The sequence below is a fragment of the Phalaenopsis equestris genome, unplaced genomic scaffold (genome assembly GCF_001263595.1).
Source record: "Phalaenopsis equestris unplaced genomic scaffold, ASM126359v1 Scaffold000873, whole genome shotgun sequence".
Lineage (NCBI taxonomy): Eukaryota > Viridiplantae > Streptophyta > Magnoliopsida > Asparagales > Orchidaceae > Phalaenopsis > Phalaenopsis equestris.
The window spans coordinates 1,193,792-1,216,058 of record NW_018165313.1 but is presented as its reverse complement, the minus strand read 5'-3'; the positions used below and the strand labels follow the sequence as shown (position 1 = coordinate 1,216,058).

At 37.5% G+C, this 22,267-nt stretch overlaps 1 protein-coding gene across 1 annotated transcript; it reads left to right on the top strand.

Moving 5' to 3' along the window:
- Window positions 1-600: 600 nt before the first annotated feature.
- Window positions 601-16,086, top strand: LOC110032017. The gene is made up of 6 exons (XM_020735516.1): window positions 601-1,409; window positions 3,182-3,273; window positions 3,352-3,471; window positions 3,544-4,335; window positions 4,514-4,736; window positions 15,446-16,086. Exons 1-6 carry the CDS (start codon window positions 1,109-1,111, stop codon window positions 15,859-15,861), a joined length of 1,944 nt encoding a protein of 647 aa, XP_020591175.1. The 5' UTR covers window positions 601-1,108; the 3' UTR covers window positions 15,862-16,086.
- The last annotated feature ends 6,181 nt before the right edge of the window (window positions 16,087-22,267 follow it).

Sequence of the window (22,267 nt, the reverse complement as noted above, 5' to 3'; positions counted from 1 at the left end):
ACACCTCTGAGCTTCCAAACAATGTTAATGGACAGTAGAAGATTACCATACAATGGATGTTTTCCTTGCAATAGCCTACCAAAGCAAGATTCCATTGCTTAGGACCTCCTCAATCACTTGCTATGAAAAAGAAACTTTATCTTCTGCGCATGACAAGCAAAAAAGGTAAAAATTGATATAACTAAGTATTCTGGATGAAATTAATCATTTTAGTTAAAGGAGACCAAAGCGAGAAGAAGAAGAGGGCAAATAAGAAAATGAGTACATGCCAATGAGAGGCCAAGGGGTAAAGCCCACGAGCAAAACTAGTACACCAAACAACATCAAGGAAGAAAACTAAAAAAAGGAGGCAAAACAGAAAGGAACTTAAAAAATCTCATCCAAACCTAAAGACATTCAAAATTCATACGAAATTTATCATAAACTATATCTAATAATTGCAAGACACATGATGATAAAATTTTGATGAGATAAATCCCAAATGCCAATATCTATTAAATATAGTATTTCATTCCTAAAAACACAATATTAACTTTAAAAAAATCAAGCTAGGCATTTAAAGGAAAACAAATGAATGGGATGGGTAAATTACACCGCAAATTGTGATCTTGATTGGAGAGCACTAGAGCTCTGTGAGAAGAGTGTCTCCCTGTCCCCGTCGCACCCACCCCCCTTCATAGCCATTTTAACCTATCCACAGAGAGAGAGAGAGAGAGAGAGAGCAGAGAGCAGTGTGACACAGCGGTCCTGGGAGCGGCTAGGTAGAAAGAAACCGGGAAGCAGGAGTGGAGAAAAAGTGTGGGAAGGGAAACAGGGAGAGAAGTGCTTCACCTCCGCCTGCTCCTCCTCCTCCGCCGGCACCTTTGCCGCCGTCGCAGCAGCTTCCAGCGTTGAAGGCGAAGACTGTCTTTTCTTACTTATTGTCTCGCCATCGCATGCGTTCTCTTCTCTTCTCATCATCTTCTTCCTGCTGCCCGCCGATCCCTCCTAAACCCATGAAGAGATTATCGCAGAATCCAAAGCTTTTCCGCTGGAAATCCTCCCTCCTTTTCCTCTGATGTTCTCAGTTCCGCTGTGATCCTTTGTCGCCACTCACTCCACAGCTGAGATGGCGGCGACTGCGGTGCTTTCTGATTTTGTGGAATGGAGAGAGAATATCATCTCTCAGGAGCGCGGAAACCGCATCGTCCACTACTACCTTGAGGACTCTAACGGGAAATCCCATCTCGCCGTCATCGGCACCGAGAGGAGCTTGAGACACATGCTCTATGTGGTCTCCGAGGAGTTCCACCAGTCATATTGCCCGGAGAAGTCCGGGGTTTCATGCCTCAAGTGGAGATCGAGAAGAGAGGTCGTAGATTGGCTTAGTTCGTTTCTTCCGGGGAAGATCAAGTCGCATAACCACTCCAGTACTTGCTCTCTCTTTCCTTTTCGTCTGCCTGCGTTAGATTTCATCTGCTGCTTTGTTTGTTGGCTCACTCGTACATATGAGCAGCTTTCAGATTGTTCTTCAATTCTTTATGCGGCTTCTGATGATTTTAATTTGCTTTTTGATGTTCATATTGCGATCTTGATGATCTTCTTTTTCTCAGTATGTTTGGAATATTGATTCGACTGTGGTTTGCACTAGGAGTGGCGCGACTTTAAAAATAGGCGGACACTTGCTTTCGATGCCAACTTGTTTGAGAGAAAATATTGCCTGTGAATGAGATGGGTGCGGATTGTTAGTATTACAGTGGTATTGTAGCACAATAACACCATAATATCACCAAAATAACATCAGAATAGCACATACGGTAGTATTTTGGTGGTATTAGTGATGATGTTGAACCGTAATACCACAAGAATACCACCATCCGCACCTAGGGTATTTCAATGCAATATTTTCTCCATGCTTACACCATTTTCTTCTTCTCTTTTTACTTTTCACCGGCATTGATTGTATGCGCACATACTATTTTCAGCCTTAGATTGGCGTCAGAAGTCTTGATTGATCTACCTTATGTTGGAAAAATTGAAGCTATTGTCTTTGATATGCTAAACTTCATGTAGGCTTGTAGCTTGGGACCTCATTCTCTTGAAGGTTAGTTGTTTACTGTGTTTGTATATGTTTTGTAAAAGAATGTTGTTCTGTGAAGTCTATTCATTCTTATTGAAATTTTCTAGTGTTTTGTGATTTTGTGGAATTAATATTTATGCAGAACTTGGTTTCTGGTTGATGCTTCATGCTTGTTTTAGTAGCTCATTTATGTTATTGTAGATTATATATATATATATATAGGTATATCTTATTTGATTATTGCTTTTTAATTGATCTGGGTACCTGTTATAAGCAATTTAATATAATTAGCTGAATATTTCGAGCCTTATGAAATATTTATTTAGTTTAATGAAGCATCTTTTTAACTTTTAAACCTCATGTCACTTCGTGTGCTATGACAACCACAATTCCTTCATCTTCATCATCATCAACAACAGGATTGTTTCAAGTTCCCAAGTATTTGAGTCACAGTATGAATTTTTATTTAATATTCATTACTATAAGTGATGCTGTATAAATATTTTGAACAACTTCTATGCATTTTATCTCAGGTCTATTGCTTTTATTTTTTAATTCCTTGAATTTTTTTTTTCTGTTATGTTAGATTGGTGCATTTTTATATATTATCCTTGTTCATGTCCAAACCACTTAATCTGTTTTTCCACGACATTCAATGTCATCATACCTTTCGTTCAAGATAATGATTTTTCAAATTACCCTTTCTAATGTTGTCACATATTCATCTCAACTTTCTTATTAATGACAATCATAACTTTGCTATAAATGGCTTTTACTACATTCCAACTCCTGGATTTGTGCAACGTAAATGATTCTCATGACAAACAAGGAACTTTTCCAAGGTTTCATTTCTCTGAAAATAAAGTTACTTTAAAGTTTGAGCATGGGAATCTGAAAAAAGGTGGTTTGTGGAAATCTACGAGCTGTTTTGTCTTATTTTTCACCTTCTTGACCTCAGCACTTCTCCAGTAGTTGACATTTATTGGTGATATTTTCTCTTAATATTTTCATGGCCACATATTTAAACTTCTCCCATTCTGAGCCCGTTCTATTATTGTAATTTCATCACTTATGTTTCCCTCGAGAAGGGATTTCTCAGAATCTTACTTATTTTTACTGCAGGAGCACTGAAAAATTGTTCAGCAAACCCTATAGGCGCTAACATCTCAAGTAATGGAGTTAATGATTCAGGAGGCTTCTTGCATAAGCATATGGTAATTGATTGCTGTTTTTTTTTTTTTTTTTTGGATTTTATATGAATAAACATAATTATGCTCCTGTTATCATTCCAGGATCTTGGCAGGAGCTTGAAAGGCCAACACTCAGAGATCTCCTGGTCTGGAATTTCCTGGATATGTGGCAAACAACTCAAGCATTACCAAGCTTTTTATCGCAATGGAACCACCATTTTTGTAAGCATTGACTTATTTACACATTGGCCCTTTGAAATGCTCCATAAATAAAGTGTTTCGTTCATCACGCAGGCCCATTCTTTTGTTCTTGTTATGTCGGAGGAAGAAACTCTCTATCTTGCTTATTTAGAAGATATGTATGAAGATAAGAAAGGACAAAAGAAAGTGAAAGTTCGCTGGTTTCACCAAGACCAAGAATTTGATTGTACAATACCACCACCAGCTCCACACCCCAATGAAGTCTTTATAACTCCTTATTCTCAGGTCATAAGTGCTGAGTGTGTTGATGATGTTGCTACTATTTTAACTCCTGAACATTATGAGAAGTTTTTGGCAACATCTCCATACTCTTCTTCATGTGGTCTTCGTTTATGCTTCAGGCAATATAACAAAAAGAAGTTCAAATTCTTTGATTTAACTACTCTGGGTGGATATTTTAATCAGCCCATTCTCTCTTCCTTGGATATCTGTTCTTTTTCTGGGGAGCAACGATTCCGTAATGCCTGTGATATAAAACATGTTGGATCGAAGAGAATGACGTTCGTAAAGAGTCATCAGAGGATATTGAAGGACCATTTGGATATGAAGATGTCGAGTGGCACAAATGATGCGAGAAAACTCTGGCCAGCATGTCGTAACTTGAGATGTGATCTAACCATGAGAAGACCTCTGTCGGTGAAGTTTATTGGACCGCGTAATTTGCGGAAGCCGCCTTTCAGGATAGATGAGAAAATTGAGCTTCTATGCCAAGATAGTGGGATTAGAGGTTGCTGGTTTAAATGTACTGTTTTGAGAGTAACTCAAATGAGATTAAAGGTTAGATATGACAATTTGCAGAATGAGGATGATTGCGGGAATTTAGAGGTACGGTATAATCAAATATTCTTAGTTTAATGAAAGATATATGACAAGCTTAATGTATACAATACAAAATAAAATGATTGCTAAAACCATTTGAGCTTAATGTATACAATACAAAATAAAATGATTGCTAAAACCATTTTCTATCCATTCTTAGTGCTAGTTAATCTTCTTGTTCTAGGAATGGGTACCAGCTTTCAAGGTTGCTGCTGCTGACAAATTGGGCATGAGGGTTTCAGGCCGTTTTACAATTAGACCATCTCCCGAGTGTAATTTTATACCAGAGAACGCTGCATTGCAGATTGGGACAGCGGTGGATGCGTGGTGGAATGATGGCTGGTGGGAGGGGGTTGTTATTGGAATGGAATGCCGTGGAGATGATAATATGCAAATTTACATTCCTGGTATGGATTTTACATGTCACTATATTGTTTTTTGTCTGTCAACCCTAATTTTTCTGGTGTCTTCTCTTTCACCACTGGTACTATGAACTGTATAATGTCACACAGAACGACCATGTCGCTGGACTTCCTCCAGGATTTTCTTTGTTGGATAAAAAATTGCCTTGTAAACAATAATTATAGTGTTTAACACATTAAAAGGACTGATTTTCTCGATTGTTCTAAACTTTTCTGGAGAAGATACACCATGCTGATAAAATGTACAAAAACACATTAACAAATAGTAAGATTGGTGAGTCAAAACTTAAAAAGGCAATCTTGTTTAGTTTTGACATGCCATTGCTGTTAGAATCTATTTACTACTGAGATTTGGTTTAAGGAGAATGGACAGCTTATGGATTCTCAATGATGAGAACAGTTGGGGAACTTTTCCTCCTTGATTTCAAAAAAACTTTGGTTTCTCTGAAGCATAAAGAAGAAGCGGATCAGTATGACATACTAATTTAAGTAGAATATGAGTTGGTCAACCAAAAGGAATTTGCATGTGTACTATAACTTTTTTATGGTAGCATGAGGCACAATCTCTTAACATTTTTTGACTATTGCATTGTACCGTAGTCACAGTATTGAGATGTTTTACTTCACGAAGGAATCTCCAACAAATGCAAGTAGCTTTTAATTGTAGCAGGGAAGGGAAATAATGCATATAAAGAAAATAGTCGAGGATATCGTGACCCAATTTTTTTCCTAAATATGGAGGCCCTTCTCACTACAAAGTGTTTAGGTGTATACTGTATAACAGGATTGGTCATGAGTTTAAAAAATGCTCTTATGGGAAGTTGAGCTGCTTTTATTATTAGTAGCTACTTCTGCAGGGGAGATAATTTAGAATTATGTTTTGTAGCTTTTCAATGTGTTAGGAACGGAGACAAATTTCCACAACAAAATTAGGGCAAACAAAATTCCTTACTTCACCAATGCAAAAAAACCCAACTCAAATGCATAAAAGATAAACACCTACAATTCGAGATGAAGAGTGATATCTCCCAAACCCTTACCCTAGCACCTACAATTCGAGAGGTAGACGAACTCTCTCAAAATCCTAAACCTAATACGCAGGACAACAATCTCGCCATGCCGTAACCGTAACCTATTAAGCCCTATTTATACCAAATAGTTTTTAAATAACAAAAGACTAATTTGCTCGTAGTTGCTCGTCTAACATTACTTCCCTCCTAATAAGACACTTTATTCTCAAGATGGGAAAAGAAGAAACTGTTGTTGGATCATGTATGACTCCCACTCATAAGCGGACTTGAGTCTGGCTTTGGCTCTTAGCACTTGATTGAAATAAGTGATGAGCTGTTGGCATTGCATGAGGATTGCGTCTAACCCATATCCTGAAGCATCCGTCTCTACAAAGAAATATTGGTTCAAAATATGTAGCACCAACATTAGTACACTTGTCATGGCTTCTTTAACTTGTCAAAATGCTGGGTCGCCACTTCCCCCATTGAAAGTTATGTTTATTCAATTCCTTCATCAACGTCCACACAATCGAATTGCAGCCCTTTTGAAAATTTCGGTAGTATCTTGTAAGTCCTAGAAATCCTCTCAACCTTTGTTTGAGGTAGTGACCTCTCTCATATAATAGTCATCTTTAGGATTTACCGACATTAAGGCCTTGCACAAATTAGGGTCACCGCAAAGCTCAACCATCTTGTCTCTCTTCGAAAACTTTGTGATAAAAAAATTCCAATTCATTTTCGTCTCCTTGAAGAATCACAACTATTTCATACTTAATATCACAACAATGTTCTCTAAATTCAAGGGAAGAAAATCTTTCATCATCTGAATGTCTAACAGTGTTCAAATCACTCCTTTACAAGTTCTCTTCCTCTTTTCCAGTTGTTCTGTCCTTATTATGACTCTGAAGCTTCTCGTATCCACCATCTCAAGCTCTAATTGGTTTACTAATTGAGTAGAGATGAAGTTGTGGGAGACACCACTATCTATCAACATAACTATGCCATGTTTTTTGATCTGCCTCCGAAGTTTCATAGTGTGGTTTGATGTTAACCCCATCGCTGTGAGGGTGTTACTCTTCCACCATAGTCTTCTTTGTTTTTTCATCCCCGCCCTCCTTGTCACTGCGAAAATCTGTAATATATGAACCTTGCAACGATGTCTTGAGGCAAAACTTCTCATCACATCGAAACAGAACTTTGTTGCTCGCTTCTCCCTAATCTCTCTCTGTAAGACGTTTGAGCATTGCTCTCGGTTGTGGTCCATTATTCTTGTCCCATGACATGCAGTCTTCATATGGATTTTCACTGTTTGAGCTTTTGGCATCTTCATGGTTGTAGCGGTTCAATATGATTCTCCACTAGTGCTGCTCCTATTAGCCTGTTTCATTGAATTTTTAACTTCAACCAACAATGCTAATTCCATAATTTTTCTCAATATTCGAAATCTCAACAGACGAAGTGATGCTTGAATCTCTAGCTTCAACCCTTTTATGAAGTTGTCTTCTAACACTTTTTTTGTTATTTCTCTTAAATGGTCAGATAACTTCTCAAATTTATCTCTACACTCCATGATAGACTCTTCTTGAACAAATGCAAAAAACTGCTCATGTAAACCCCCTTCTCGAGTGCTTTTGAATTCTTTTCATGTTCTGATTAGCTTTTGTTGTTCTTTCCATTTATGCCAAGCTAGAGCCTTCCCTTCTAAACACAGGGTTGCCACTACCAATTTTTATTCCTCTATCAACCCACTAACACCAAAATATCTCTCAACATGATAAACTCAACCATAGGCATCCTATCCTTCAAAGATCAATATTTTCAACTTCTTTATGCACGAGTCTCCTCAATTTGTTCTGCCGATATTCATTCCACCAATGAAACAGGGGTTGGGTTCCTTTCCTCGACCCATATTGATATCTCTTGGCTCGCCCCATATTCAACTCGTCCTTCCTCATAGGCTCTCGAATCCTCTTTCGCCTGAAAGGCTACCGCAACAAAAGACACTGACTCAGTTGGATCTAGCCTCTTCAGCGTCCCGCCCAATGTGATTTTCTGTTCCATGCTGGAATACTTCAAATCGATCTTCTCCCACCCGAATTTTCCTCCAACCCATTTCGCCTGCTACTGCTTGTTCCAATCGTATGGATGTCCAATCGTATGGATGTCACACTATTCCCTCCAAGTGTTGCCACTCGAGTCCGTTTCTAATTCCTTCTCTCGATCCTGTTGTTGGTGGTGACAGTTTGTGTGGAACTCCACAATCTTCATCATCATTTCTTCCAAAGCTATAAATCTGCCCTCCAAGGACAAAAATCGCCCCTTCATCGACGAGAAATGCTCCTCCATTCTAGATTTGATTTGACTTATCTCTTCCTCAAATTTCTCTTTCAGAGCTTCTACTTTCTTAGCCTTCATTACTCCCAACATGATGTAAACAAAACGCTTGTACCTAAAATCCCGTCGTCATTTCCTAGCTAGCTCTTATTGCAATCTTGTTTGGGAAGCCGCCTCGATCACAAGGGACACAAAAATCCCTCTATGTAGCGAACCAGATCGCTAGGCTTGATTCGGCACGAAAATCCTTCATGCAAAAGTTTTGTTCATTCACGTCTCGAAATTTCTTTGTCGCAATTCCTATCATGTGATGCAATCAGAGACGTGACAACGAAGGCTTTGACATTAATTTGATAGGAACAGAGAAGAATCTCAACATCAAAATTAGGACAAATAAAATTCTTTACTTCACCAACACAAAACAACACAACTCAGATGCATAAAAGATAAGCATCTACAATTCGAGTGGTAGGCAATCTCTCCCAAACCCTAACTCTAGCGCCTACAATTTGAGAGGTAGGCGGTCTCCCAAAATCCTAACCCTAATACTCAAGACAATAATCATCATGCCCTAACCTTAACCTATTAAGACTTATTTATACCAAACAATAATAAAATAACAAAAGACTAATTTGCCCGTTGGTGCCTTTCTAATACGAATGCTAGATATGGTTATATGGGGCCATTGTGTTTGTGGTGGGGTTGATTGAGAGGAAGCCCATAGGAGTAAATTATCAAGCAACTTTAATGGAATTCATGAAATGCAAATTGGTCCATTTTTGAAGAACGACAGACTTTTAGTATATTGTAAATTTCTAATTTTTTTTTCTTACATTTAGTGGAAAATGTCGATGCAAATTGCACATGTAAAATGTTGTGTTATGATGATCAATATGAAAACTGAAAATTAAAATTAAAATTTTTATTTTAATATTTACTTGTAAGAGTAAGAGTATGTATTTATTTGTCTGTGATGTTATCCTATTCCCAATGTTGCAATTTTCCCATTTGTTTTTAATTTGTTGGTCCTGCAGCTAATTTTATTTGTTACTGCATATTAATGACTCTTTCGGGTTTCATTGTTTCTGCTGCCCTTGTGTTATTTTAGTTGTTTCTTCTGCTATTTTTGTTCCTATGCGGTTCTTCTGTTTGGCCACTTTTCTTGTGATTTCTCCATTTGCAACGAGGGAGGATTGACGCAGTTTTTATTTTTATTATTATTTTTATTTCTTGTGATATTTGATGAAGATTATAAATAAGGATTCAAATGCATGAAGAATAATTAACATTTTTAGGACGTGCTAAGTTTTCTGTTTTGAGATTAACTTTCCTTGATCAAGTATGACTCTTGAAATTTGTGGTTGAGGCTTTCTCCATGTACAATTATGATGATGCTTTTCAGTGATGTTACATTTTCGTCTTTTCTTCCCTTCCTAATTAGTTTTCTTTAGTGGTTAAAAGTTCGATTGGATTCTGTAAGATTCACTATAATCTGTTTTATTTATTTGTATGGAATTTTGGTTTGTGTGGCTTTATGATCTTTAAATTAATTTTAATTTTTAGTAGAAGTTCATAATAAATTTTTTATCTGAATTAAAATTTATCTTTTTTTTCATGTTTTAATTAAAGGCAATGAATAGACTTAGGGCTGTCAAAAAAGCTCGTTGTTCGCGAACAATTCGTGTTCGGCTCGTCGGAGAGTTCGTGTTCGATTCGTTCGATAAGCAAACGAGACGAACACGAACAATTTTTTTTCGTTCGGTTTATAAACGAACCAAACACGAACAATCATTTTCGAACACACATAATTTCAAACGAACTGAACACAAACACGAGCTCTGTTCGTTCGTGTTCGGTTTGTTTACACCCCTAAATAGAGTGATAGTTTATATCTTTCACAATTTGTATCTTTGTTTCATTTGTTGGTTTCATTTTATTCTATATTGCATATTAGACTTGTATTAGAAACCCTCATTCAAGTGGGAACCTAGTTTATAGGAGTGCTCCAATCAGCAGCCATTCACATTTGGACCATTCGAATTGTGATGCATATGATTTGTGTTATAATATCACCATTTCAAGCGGATGTTTACATCAATACATGTTCATGAGAGACTTTCTCAAGAAAGAACTAAGAATAACATAATTATGACATAAAGTGATTGATATATGATACCATTATGTCAACTTTAGCTCTGATTTAGCAATTATTGTTAATGATTGTTTTTTAACGGGAAAAAAAAAATACTACTTCAAATTTGCTGCCACTTGCATTGCTTTGCAGCCTTCATCGCCTTCTTGATCTCACTCTGTCCATGCTGCTGTTACTTCATGTGACACTGGTGCATCCCATGTTTGTTGCCAAGTTGATTTTCCCAATTCACTTGCATTCTTGCAGGTGATCTAAGGCAATGTTTTTCTTTTGAACTCTCTGCGTTTGTTATAATTTTGTTGCTATTTTTTTTATGATACCAATTTCTTCAGATGTAATTCATGGTTTATTGTTATCTTGAAGGTTCCCATAGCAAAGAACTTCTGCTATAAGAGAAATATACTACTTGATTTTTAAGAGGACTGTATCTTGAACATATAGGAGAAGTATATGTTATTTGTGAATATGGGAATTGTAGATTGAGAAGAGCTTAAAATAGTGTAGATGTTTGTTACATGGCTCATATTAAAAGATTGGTTGTGAAGGGTTATTCTCATTATTCTAAAAATTATTATAATAATTATATTGATTGATGGTTGCAGTCTTCATATTATGAATACTCTCCTTGGTTTATTCGTCATGTTGATCAATCTTTGGAATCCTTGCATAATAATTAATATTATAATGCATATTCCATTAATAGATCTTGTAGATTTGAGCATTAGGATGACCGATCCACACAATCTCCATATTGTTTATGTTCCAATATCTTAATGCACTAAGCATAATGATTGTTGATCTTCTTGATTTCCAATATCAAAAACATTCTACTCCTATGTCTACTTCTATTATGGTTGAAAAGGTTTGAAGTGCGGGTGATTAGGTTCAATGTGGTTGTGGGGATTTTGATGCATGATTCTCGATGAAGTTGAAAAGCATTTCTTCAAGGGGGGGTGCTATCGTGTGTGAGGAGACACATGAGAGTTTTGGTTTAGTTTTATATTTAGATAGTTGAAAATATGATGTAGAAATACAAAACGGTTAACCCTTACTCGTGCGCTTAATCTTTTGAGTTGAAAGTTTTTCCATTGATGCATCTGGCCAAATTTTTACATTCCATTTTTATTCATCCTCCTTAAACAAATGATAATATCTTTCCCCATAATGGTAGTAATTAATAATCTCATGCCTTATTTGTGGAATATGATATAATTATTCACTGCAATCACGATCATCCATGCTCCACAGAGTCAGCCATAAGTTGATTCCCATCTATTTTGCGGAATAATAATTGTGATGTTAGATGAGAGTAAGGGAATTATTCCATCATATCTTTGTTGTGTTTCATTTAGTCATATGAATGGAATTTAAATTATAAAGCTGAATCTTCTATATGATTAATAATGCAATGGACATTTTGCCCAAGATGTTACATTATACATTCTAAGATGCCTTGTATTGATCATTGTGGTTGAATGATGCGTCATAATATTGTTTGTTTGTTTTAGCCATGCATTCATTTTGTTTAGACATTTTAATTATGTTTCTTTTGTCAAATATGCAACGAGGACCCATCAAATCTTGCTTTGCTAGTCCATGATATTTTTAGTATATATGAAGGACTCACTTTATAGAAGGGTAGCTTAGGTGATGTGGAAGCTGAGGTGGTGTGCTTGTAACTTGATTGAATTGAGGTGGTGATCTCTCTCTGACATCTAAAGGCTTTCTTTCTCTTCAAACCTGCTGCCATCTGCTTGCTGTTTGACAGCAGAAACCTGCTGTTTTGCCGCAATCGGCAGCTGGAGCTGTCCAGCTGCCAGTTGCACCGGGTTTCAGCTGCCTCATCCCGCCTCCTTTACCTATCATACTACTATCCAAACCGATCACATGCTTTCCACACCATCTAGGAACCATAAATCAGTGTCATTAAATCTGCATGAAAAAAATACTTCTATTATGTAATTATTTTGAATCTATTTCTTAATGCCTCCGAGTATTCTCTAACCAGACTGCCTGCTAGGACACCCTCTCATTATCTTCCTCTTACCTCTTCCAAGTAGTATTCTATTTGAATAATTCTTCAGTCACTTGCTGCATCTTGCATCTCTGCAACAACTTCTCACTCGCAAACCTTTGACCAAACTTCTATTTTTACCCTATTTGCTCTCCCCACTGAGCACATTTTTGCCAATCTGCATCAATCATGGTGGTCATCTATGTCTCGCATGGCTTACTGCTTCTTTCACATTTGATTGATATTATTATTTGCCTTTACTGCTGACTTAACACCAGTTGCATTTCATTGCACACTCACTTACCATTTAGTACTTATGTTGTCAAGCGTACCCCTTTGCTTTGATCTACCAAGCACTTGTACGACTTTAAATTGCCAAACAACTTCCACTGGACCACACCACATTACTTGTATCACCCGCTCACTTTTGTGTCTATTCCTATGCATTTGTTGCTTGCTTTCTACCTCTATATCCATGAGATTCACCAAACCCCTACATATGCCTTTTTCCCTTGCGATCTGTTACTTGCACTATGCTATCCATCAACCGATAGGGTCTCACTGTTAGTCCCTTCTTTTTAACCATATGCTTCTTGTTCTGTATTGCTCATGACATATATAATCACATAATCATGGCAAAACATCACCTCTACTACACCACCTGGAGCCGTTTCCATCCCTCCACTTTCCATTTATGTTCTCCTTGCCCTCTCGTTGCGTTCTTCTCCGATTGATGCCATTTCTTAATCGTTGATGCCCACATGGCATAGTATCTTGCCGGTTTTAGTATTCCGTAACAAACGCATGAACCACAATCCACCTTGATACATCATGTTGCCACTTCATTTGGATATGTCATTGCTCCACAAACAGCCCTAGCGCATATGCACAACAATTGCTCACTCATATTGCTCTGTAGCCTTTATCTTCTCCTTTGTACCGATTGAGTACAACCCTTCCATGGCTAGGCTACATGTATGTCAGCGCTCGTTTCATAACCCTGATGGGCCCTCATCGCCTCTCCTTATCTTCTCCCACATGTGAAACTAACAACCTAATGGCCCCAAACTCATTGTTCATCCACAAGCCATGTTTGTCATCCATTCCTACTTCTGTTGTTGTCTTCCCAATTACATGTATCCCTACGAGTGATCTATGACAATCATCTTCTTTACGGGTGGTTTGCAATTTTTATCTTCTAGGTTTCTTTCTGATCAAACCAACTTCAAGTTAAAAAAGTTTGGTTTATTATTAACTTAGATAGTTTCATGCCAAAGAATTTCTCCAACAAGAGGAAGATAGTGCTTAGTTTTTAAGAGGATTTCCCGTTAACTTATAAATGGAGCAAGCACATACCAATTTGAATGTGCTTATTATATGTCATAAAGATCTTGCAGTACCATATAGAAGTTCATTACATGGATCTATAAAAAGATTAATTACAATGGAATTATCTTTTTATTCTAAAAATATAAAAATATCTCCACGGTCAATTGAGGATGCATATGAATATAATTGCTGTTATTTATATAAGTATATTGTAATAGAGGATGATGATCAGCTGTCAATTAGTCATTCATCAATTTATTGAGAAAATGCCTTGTTATGAGGGGATTGTTGTATTGGTATCTATCCATCGTTAATGATGTATTTGTTTTAGATAGTGTTAATGATTTTTTATTTTTCTTGTACTTGATGCGATTGTTTGATATACTGAACATTTTTGATGTATTTGAGCAGGTTGAGCTTGTTCTGATATAATACTGTTTTTAAGAAGTTTTCTATCAATGTAGTTGTTCCCTAGGCTCATAGATGAGAGAAATTATTCCATATGGACACCGCATGCAAAGATGCATGCGGTGTCTGATCTCCACCGCCGATCACCGCAATCAATTTTTTTTTTTTTTTAAAGTTGAAAGTGAAACCCACTGAAATACATATTGTGATAATCGACAGTGGAGATCGGACACCGCATGCATATCCATATGAAATAATTTTCCCATAGATGAAGATGCAAGTTGTTGATTTGCTTCTTATACTGTTTCCCGCAGTTTTACTTGTTGATTTTATTTTGTGAAATTTATGTACACCCCACACAATTCTTAGGTATTTACATATTTAACACAAAGTTGATATTTACATTTATAAAACAATGTCGTAAAACTTTGTATGAAAAGTTATATTCTGCTTGTAAAAATTTAGGAAATTTTGTATTTTTGTGAGATGTAAATATATGAGAATTGTGTCCTATGTATGTAAATGCCCCTTTTGTTTTTCTCTTCCATCATATTGTCATTAGGTGCTCGTAAAGAATGGCAAACAATGGAGTTATTTCGATTTTCCACTGGTTGTTGAGATTGTTATGCAAGATGATACTCATTTTTCTATATTATTGCATGTTTTCTCACTCTTATAGGTAAACTTTATACAACTACCCCTATCACAACCATATTGTCATGGGATTTTTGTCCGAACTATTGACTTGGTTCATTATGTATATTGATGTCCCGAGCCATAGCCCATAGGTCCTTTTTCACCGTTGCCTGATGTTCCTACTTTTGGTATCGGTGCACACGATACTAGTGCTCTTTATAACCACCACAAATGCTGTCTTTTGATTTTTTTTTATAAGAAGAATTTCTTTTGGCTAGATGAAGTGGTGTAGGTTCCTCGCGAAAGAAAGGTGTAGGATAATCCTGATTATCATGTATTAGCCACGCATCAATTTAATTTTATGCATATTTTAGTCATGTTTCTCATGTCAAATGTGCAAAAAGAACACACTAGATCTTGGTTTAGTAGTTTGAGATATTTTTGGTATATATTAAGGGTTTTAATTTGTGGTATGTAAAAAAAGTATATTGATGAATGAATAATGAATCTACATCCTTCTCCTCTTATCCACTGGTTTGGATACACCCTTGATCTATTCTGTATCTCCCCATAACTCACCTATGGCGATCTCCATTACCTCATGTTCTATTAGATTTGGTCACTTCTTTAATTTCTAGTTCCAGATTTAATTTTTATTTTATCTTCCTTTGTTTTCCCTCTTAGTTAAAAACATCAACTGGGGTGTTTTCTACTTTCCCAATTCAATGTTTTCTCTTTAGTACCTTATTTTGACAGAACCCACCTTGTGCTAGAGAAATGATGCATCTTTTTTATAATTTTCTTATTTTAGGTGAAGATTTCTTCCTATCTTGTCAAAGGAAAAATGTTAGAATTTCTAATGACTGGTCAGGAAATGGATGGGTTAGAGTTGATGCAAAGCCAGACATACTCTCGCAGATATCTTCGGTTAGCCCAGTAGCGAAGCCAGCTGCGAACGGTGTGCTGGCCAAGGGTGCAGAGTCTGGCTGCTCGGCAATGTCGGACCGTCAAGCCGTTGCTACGAAAGCTAATTCGATCGAAGCAGATAAGCAAACAGAAGGAAACGAAGAAGATGATCGAGTGGAAGGCAGCTCGAGAGATAATACTAACGGGTCATCGGACTGTGTCAAGTCTTTGGGTACAAGAAAACGGTGCAGGGATGATACTAATGCCGAAATTTATGGAGCTGAGGTAGACTTAGAAGGAGATGATAAGACAAGCAATTGAGTTATTTGATCCAGTAAAGTTTCCAAGCTGTACATATCTTACATATAGAGTATTGTATGGAAACTAGAGCAAATTTCCAGGGTCAGCTAACTGGGTTTTTGTTGAGGGACCTTGGTTTTCTGCTCCCTGTTATCTTTTTTTTTTTTTTAAATTTTTTTAAGCTTCTACATTAAAAACTTGTTCAGATAACCCATATTCTAGTGGCTTTTTCACTGGTTCACCTCTGATTTTGTTCTGCGCTATGAAAATTTTGGAAGATTTACATACGTGCAACTTAATTCCTATGTATTTACATATCTAACACCTAAATTTTATTTTTTTTATACATGCTGCCTTACATGTTGGTATTTTTGATGTGTTATGAAAGATTTGGGTGATATAAATGTGAAAAGTAAGTTATAGGTGTTAGATATGTAAATATATAACAATTGGGTTGTGTGTATGTAAATGCCCCCAAAATGTGTTCCTTGGCTGTTGTTGTCTGGACCATGGGCTTCCTATTTTTTGTTCATTATGGATGGTTCTGTAAAATGATTTGAATCAAAACAGTTTTGGTAAGTTAAAAGAAAGAACGATTATTTCTTAAAAAACTCAAAATATTTAAAAACTATTTTCAGTGTTTTTAAGAATATATAACATGTTATGTATGACTCTCAATTGATTAATTAAAGGTAATGACATACTTGTGATTTCCTTGTGAGCTTCTATGATCTACTTTGGGAGGCCTCATGAGGCTTGTAGGAAATTAAGAGAGGTTACTACAAGGGAAGAAGATAGACTTGTAGAGGGGCTACAAGAAGGAAGATAGAAATCAGACCAAGAAGAGGAAGGAAATCAATCCAATAAGAAGAAGAAAGTGAGAGGTTTCAAGAATTGAGGGAGGTGTCTTTGATCTTGTATCGAGGTAGTTTTGAGGGTGAGAGATTAAGATGATTGGTCATTCCTCAATGTAAAAGGAAGCCTTGTAATTCTTCTTTGCTTTAGTGGATGATAGTTGATTCCCTCCGTGGATGTAGGTCTATGGACCGAACCACATAATTTCTTGTGTTGCATTTGTTTTTCCCCTATTTTTCTCTTGTATTGCTTGCTGTGTTTTTTTATTTCTTGGCTACAATAGGCATTATACAGCAGTCCAGGGAATTCCTTAGAAGCTGGTGTTTCATTCGACAATCCTTGGCTTACGACAAAAGCACTGTAGCAACACTTGGCTTACCGCAGCCTGCAGTTGTTCTTTGGCTGTCCAAATCGAAGCAGGCGGGTAGGCTTCTCTGGCTACAACCACAAGGAGTTCGGTACATGCTTTTCTTGGCTGCAGGATCTTCGACATTCCAAGTTCTTGGACTGAAGGCCTTCAAATCTCTTAGAAGAACAACCTACGAGGAGCAAGCAGGGATTCGACCTGCAGGAATTCTTTGAAGCAGCGAGGTGTTCGGGTAGTTGTGCAGCCCGGTTCTTTCCAACCTGAAAGAGGTCAGCAGTAAGAAAGAACGAGATTCTTGCTGTTGGTAACCCATTCAGTTAAAGCAAGGCCCGCAGGTGTTTGCACAGCGGCTTTGCAGTATAGTTCTTAGATAATTTCAGTTGTCGGTGGTGCTGGGAGTTCCTTGGAATTTTGTAGGTGTTTGGTGGACGAGTTCTACAACAAGTTTACAACAATTGACACCGTCTGTGGGAATTCCATCAACGATAATGGCAACCGCCAAGTTCGATATCGAGAAATTCACCGGGAAGAACGACTTCGGCCTGTGGAGAGTGAAGATGAAAGCTTTGCTGGTGCAGCAAGACGTTGTAGAAGCCTTGCAAGGCCTGGTGACATTGCCGTCCGACATGACCGAGAAAAAAAAGAACGGGATTCTAGATAGGGCTCATAGTTTGATAATCTTGAGTCTTGGCGATAAAGTGCTGAGAGAAGTTTCAAAGGAGACAACGACTCAAATGCTTTGGGCCAAACTCGAACTACTCTATATGACGAAATCTTTAGCGAATATGATCTTCTTGAAGCAACGCATGTACTCGTTCAAGATGCATGAAGAAAAGTCCATCTCAGAGCAAATCGATGAGTTCAACAAGATCATGGATGATCTTGAAAACATCGACGTCAAGATGGATGACGAGGACAAGACACTACTGTGCTGAAATCCATTCCTAAGAGCTACGAGTATTTCAAAGATGTGATGCTCTATGGAAGGGTGTAACAATTTCTCTGGAAGAGTGGAAGAGGTTCAATAGAAGAGGTTCAAGCGCTGATTAGAGCCAAAAAACTCCAAAGAAAACATGAGATGGACAAATAAATCATCGGAGACAGTCTTACTGTTATAGAAAGATCAGACAAGAAATATTCAAGAAACGGTCAGAGCAGATCGAGATCAAGAAAGGAGGACAGAAATCAGTCATCAAAAGGATCTTTCAAGTGTTATCATTGTCACAAGGAATGTCACTTCAAGAGGAACTGTCCTTACAGGAAGAATAAATATCAAGAAAATCCTAAAGATCCTGGAGAAGCAAGCATATCCTCAGACGACTATGATTCAGCTGAAGCATTTGTGATCACCGAATCAGAATCCAACAAGGAGTGGATCCTCGACTCGGGGTGCTCTTTTCGGGGACTCGGGGTGCTCTTTCCACATGTGTCCTCATAAGGACTGGTTCGAGACACTACAACTGTCAAATGGTGGATCCGTACTACTTGGAGATAACAAGGATTGCAGGGTGGTTGACAATGGAACAATCAGAATTGCAGGGTGGTCGACAGTGAAACAATCAGAATAAAAATGTTCGATGGAGCCGAAAGAATATTGCAACATGTCAGGTATGTACCAGAGCTCAAAAGAAATCTGATTTCTTTAGGTATGTTGGAGACAAGCGGATACTCTTTTAAGGAAGGAAATGACCATATCAGAGTAACTAAAGGTTCTCGTATCGTCGTGAAAGGAGTAAGGAAAAAAGGGACAATATTCTCTAATCGGAATAACTGTGATTGCCAAGTTCAGGAACTGTCTGGACTTAGCAGACTCAACCAAGGGCTAAGGGCCCCTCTGGGCAAGGTGGAGGGAATCTCTATTATAAAGCATCGTAATTGAGAGTCAATGAGGAGAATTGTTATATATCTCTCAATTAATTAATTAAAGGCAATAAGATACTTGTGATTTCCTTGTGAGCTTCTATGGTTTACTTGGGGGGGCCTCATCTATAAATAGATGAGGGAGCCTTGTAGAAAATTAAGAGAGGCTATTACAAGGGAAGAAGATAGACCTGTAAAGGGGAGAAAAAGGCTACAAGAAGGAAGATAGAAATCAGACCAAGAAGACTAAGAAGAGGAAGGAAATCAGTCTAAGAAGAAGAAGAAAGGGAGAGACTTCAATAATTGAGGGAGGAGTCTTTGATCTTGTATCAAGGTAGTTTTGAGGGTGAGAGATCAAGAGGATTGATCATTCCTCAATGTAAAAAGAAGCATTGTAATTCTTCTTTGCTTTAGTGGATTGATAGTTGATTCCCTCCGTAGATGTAGGTTTATGGACCGAACCACGTAATCTCTTGTGTTCTTGTGTTGCATTTGTTTTTCCCTTGTTTTTCTCTTGTATTGCTTGCTGTGTTTTTCATTTCTTGGCTACAGTAGCCATTATACATCAGTCCAGGGAATTCCTTAGAAGCTGGTGTTTCATTTGGCAATCCTTGGATTACGGCAAAAGCACTGTAGCAACATTTTCTTACCGCAGCCTGCAGGTGTTCTTTGGCTGTCCAAATGGGGCTGTCCAAATGGAAGCGGGCGGGTAGGCTTCTCTGGCTACAACCACAAGGAGTTCGTTACATGCTTTTCTTGGCTGCAGGATCTTCGACAGTCCAAGTTCTTGGACTGAAGGCATTCAGCTCTCTTGGAAGAACAACCTACGAGGAGCAAGCAGGGATTCAACTTGCAGGAATTCTTTGAAGCAGCAAGGTGTTCGGGTAGTTGTGCAGCCCAGTTCTTTCCAACCTGAAAGAGGTCAGCAGTCAGAAAGAACGGGATTCTTGCTGTTGGTAATCCATTCAGTTAAAGCAAGGCTCACAGGTGTTTGGGTAGCGGCTTTGCAGTATAGTTCTTAGATAATTTCAGGTGTCGGTGGTGTTGGGAGTTCCTTGGAATTTTGTAGTTGTTTGGCGGAGCGAGTTCTACAACAAGTTTACAACATAACATGAGGAGATACCAATATTTTTATGTTAGAAAAATAGGTGGATATCAACTTATGGTTGACTCTCTTAGAAAAAAAAAAAAGACATGATAGATTTTTATTTACCACCATTATGGGGTAGAAAGAGTCATTATCATTTGTTAAGGAGGATGAATCCGATCGGGATCGGGAGGCACAAATTTTGCTAGATGCATCAACGGACAAACTTGTCTTCAACTCAAAAGATTAAGCATGCAAGTTTTGGTTAACTGTTTTGTATTTCTAATTCATATTTTCAACTATCTAAATATAAAACTAAACAAATACTCTCATGTGTCTCCTTTAACATGATAACACTTAACCAACAAGTGCTTTTCTAACTTCAAATTCATTCATCAAGAGTTTTTTCAACCACATTGAAGCTAATCACCCACTCTTAAAACTTTTTTCAACCATGATAGAACTATACATAAAAGTAGATTGTTGTTTATATTGAAGTTGATCTTTTTAGGCCAGAAAAACCTTTAAAAGGGAGAAAACCACGGTGTCTGACCCAACCAAAAATGCTTGACATGCATTAGAGAAATTAGAATTATAAAGTTGATAATCATAAAGGTAAAATAATAGTTTTAATATTTATAATTGGGCAACAACAAATATGATTCTTGGTTGTAATAGGTGTATTCAGTCAAAAATGTCATAGTTGATTACTACAAAGTCAATAATTGACTATAAAGACTATAACCAGTGGTTGTAATAACAACAATTGACCACAAAAGTTATAGTGGGAAGCTGAACAATAGTAGTTTGTCAAAAAAACTATAGTCAGTGGTGGCAAGTGCAGTGGTCGACCACAATGATTGTAGTTGAAATCTATAGTAGTAGTTGATCACCTTGCCCTAGTCGCCTCATAGTTTTTTCCATTTATGTAACTTTCAGGCAGCCATCCATCCTAGGAGTGCTTGAGGATGGGCATAGTTAACTTTAGCGTTTTTAATGAAATTCCACTATTACACCAAAAAAAGCCTTAATGTTTAAAAGTTTGGCTTCAATATACTTAAGTGGTTTCACAATCTTTGACACCTTCATCAGTGCTCTATAAGCAGTCCACCAGCATATGAGATTCTAGTGGTTGGCCGTACATATTCAAGAGGTGGCTCCGACTACGTAACACTTTATTCCATCAAGGGTTCAAGAGGTGGATCCCATGGCGTAATACTTTGCTTTATATGACATTTAGTTCCTATCTTCTAACTGGTGTAATGCTCCGATACCATTTGTGCCTCACCCATCAAGATATTGTCTGTTTTAGCCTAAGGGCCTCACTGTTTTGCCCCATTGGTGTAACTTCCCAATAGGTCACTCGTCCTAAGAGTGCTCCACAGTGAGCATACTTAACTTTAGAGTTTCTAATGAAATTCCACTGTTACACTAAAAGTCATCTTGATGTTTAAGGGTTCAGCTTTAATCTAGTTAAGGGGTTTTACACATTGACTTTAATTGGGAGCTACATCGACATCAGTTGTCCACACAGACTGTAGTTGTAATTTATAGTAGTTGGTGGCTATATAGTTCGTGGTAAGTGATTGCAATAACATCAATTAGCGATAGAGGCCATAGTCAGTGGTTCAATCCCTTCTATTAGAAGGAGGTTATATTTTTAGGCTAGACATTACATTTGTCTTTATACAACTTAAAAAAATATAGGTGTTGGAAGCAATCATCGTATTCTAGCTACATCAATCATTATTAGTGGTCCCTGGAGTAAAAGGTCAGCGGAGGCAAGCTGTGACGGTTTGAGTTGTTGGACGGTGGGCGGCAGACAGTGGTAGATGGTGTTTGGTTACTACGGAGGCCAGAAGTTATTGCGGGACCTGCAATGTTGTTTACAAATAGAGAGCACTGATGATAAGAGGTCATCAACGACAAGTAGTGATGATCGATTGTGGTCGGCAGCTATGAAGGCCGAATATTATCATCATGTCTTAAATGTGAGTACGTGACCGTATTTAGAATCCGACATTTGAAAACATGTATTGTCAGTGGCAAGAGAAGCTCCTTGAGAAGAAGTTAAAGCTGATGTTGATCAACAGTGGCTGACGGGTAATGTTTGATGGTTAGTCGACAACTACAAAAACCAACGATCAATGCATAACAATTTTTGGAATTTCTTTTCTTCTCTCTCTCTTAAGTGAATAGAGGGAGTACTTATAGCTTTTGAGATAGAGATATTTTGATCTTTTACCGAATAACATCTC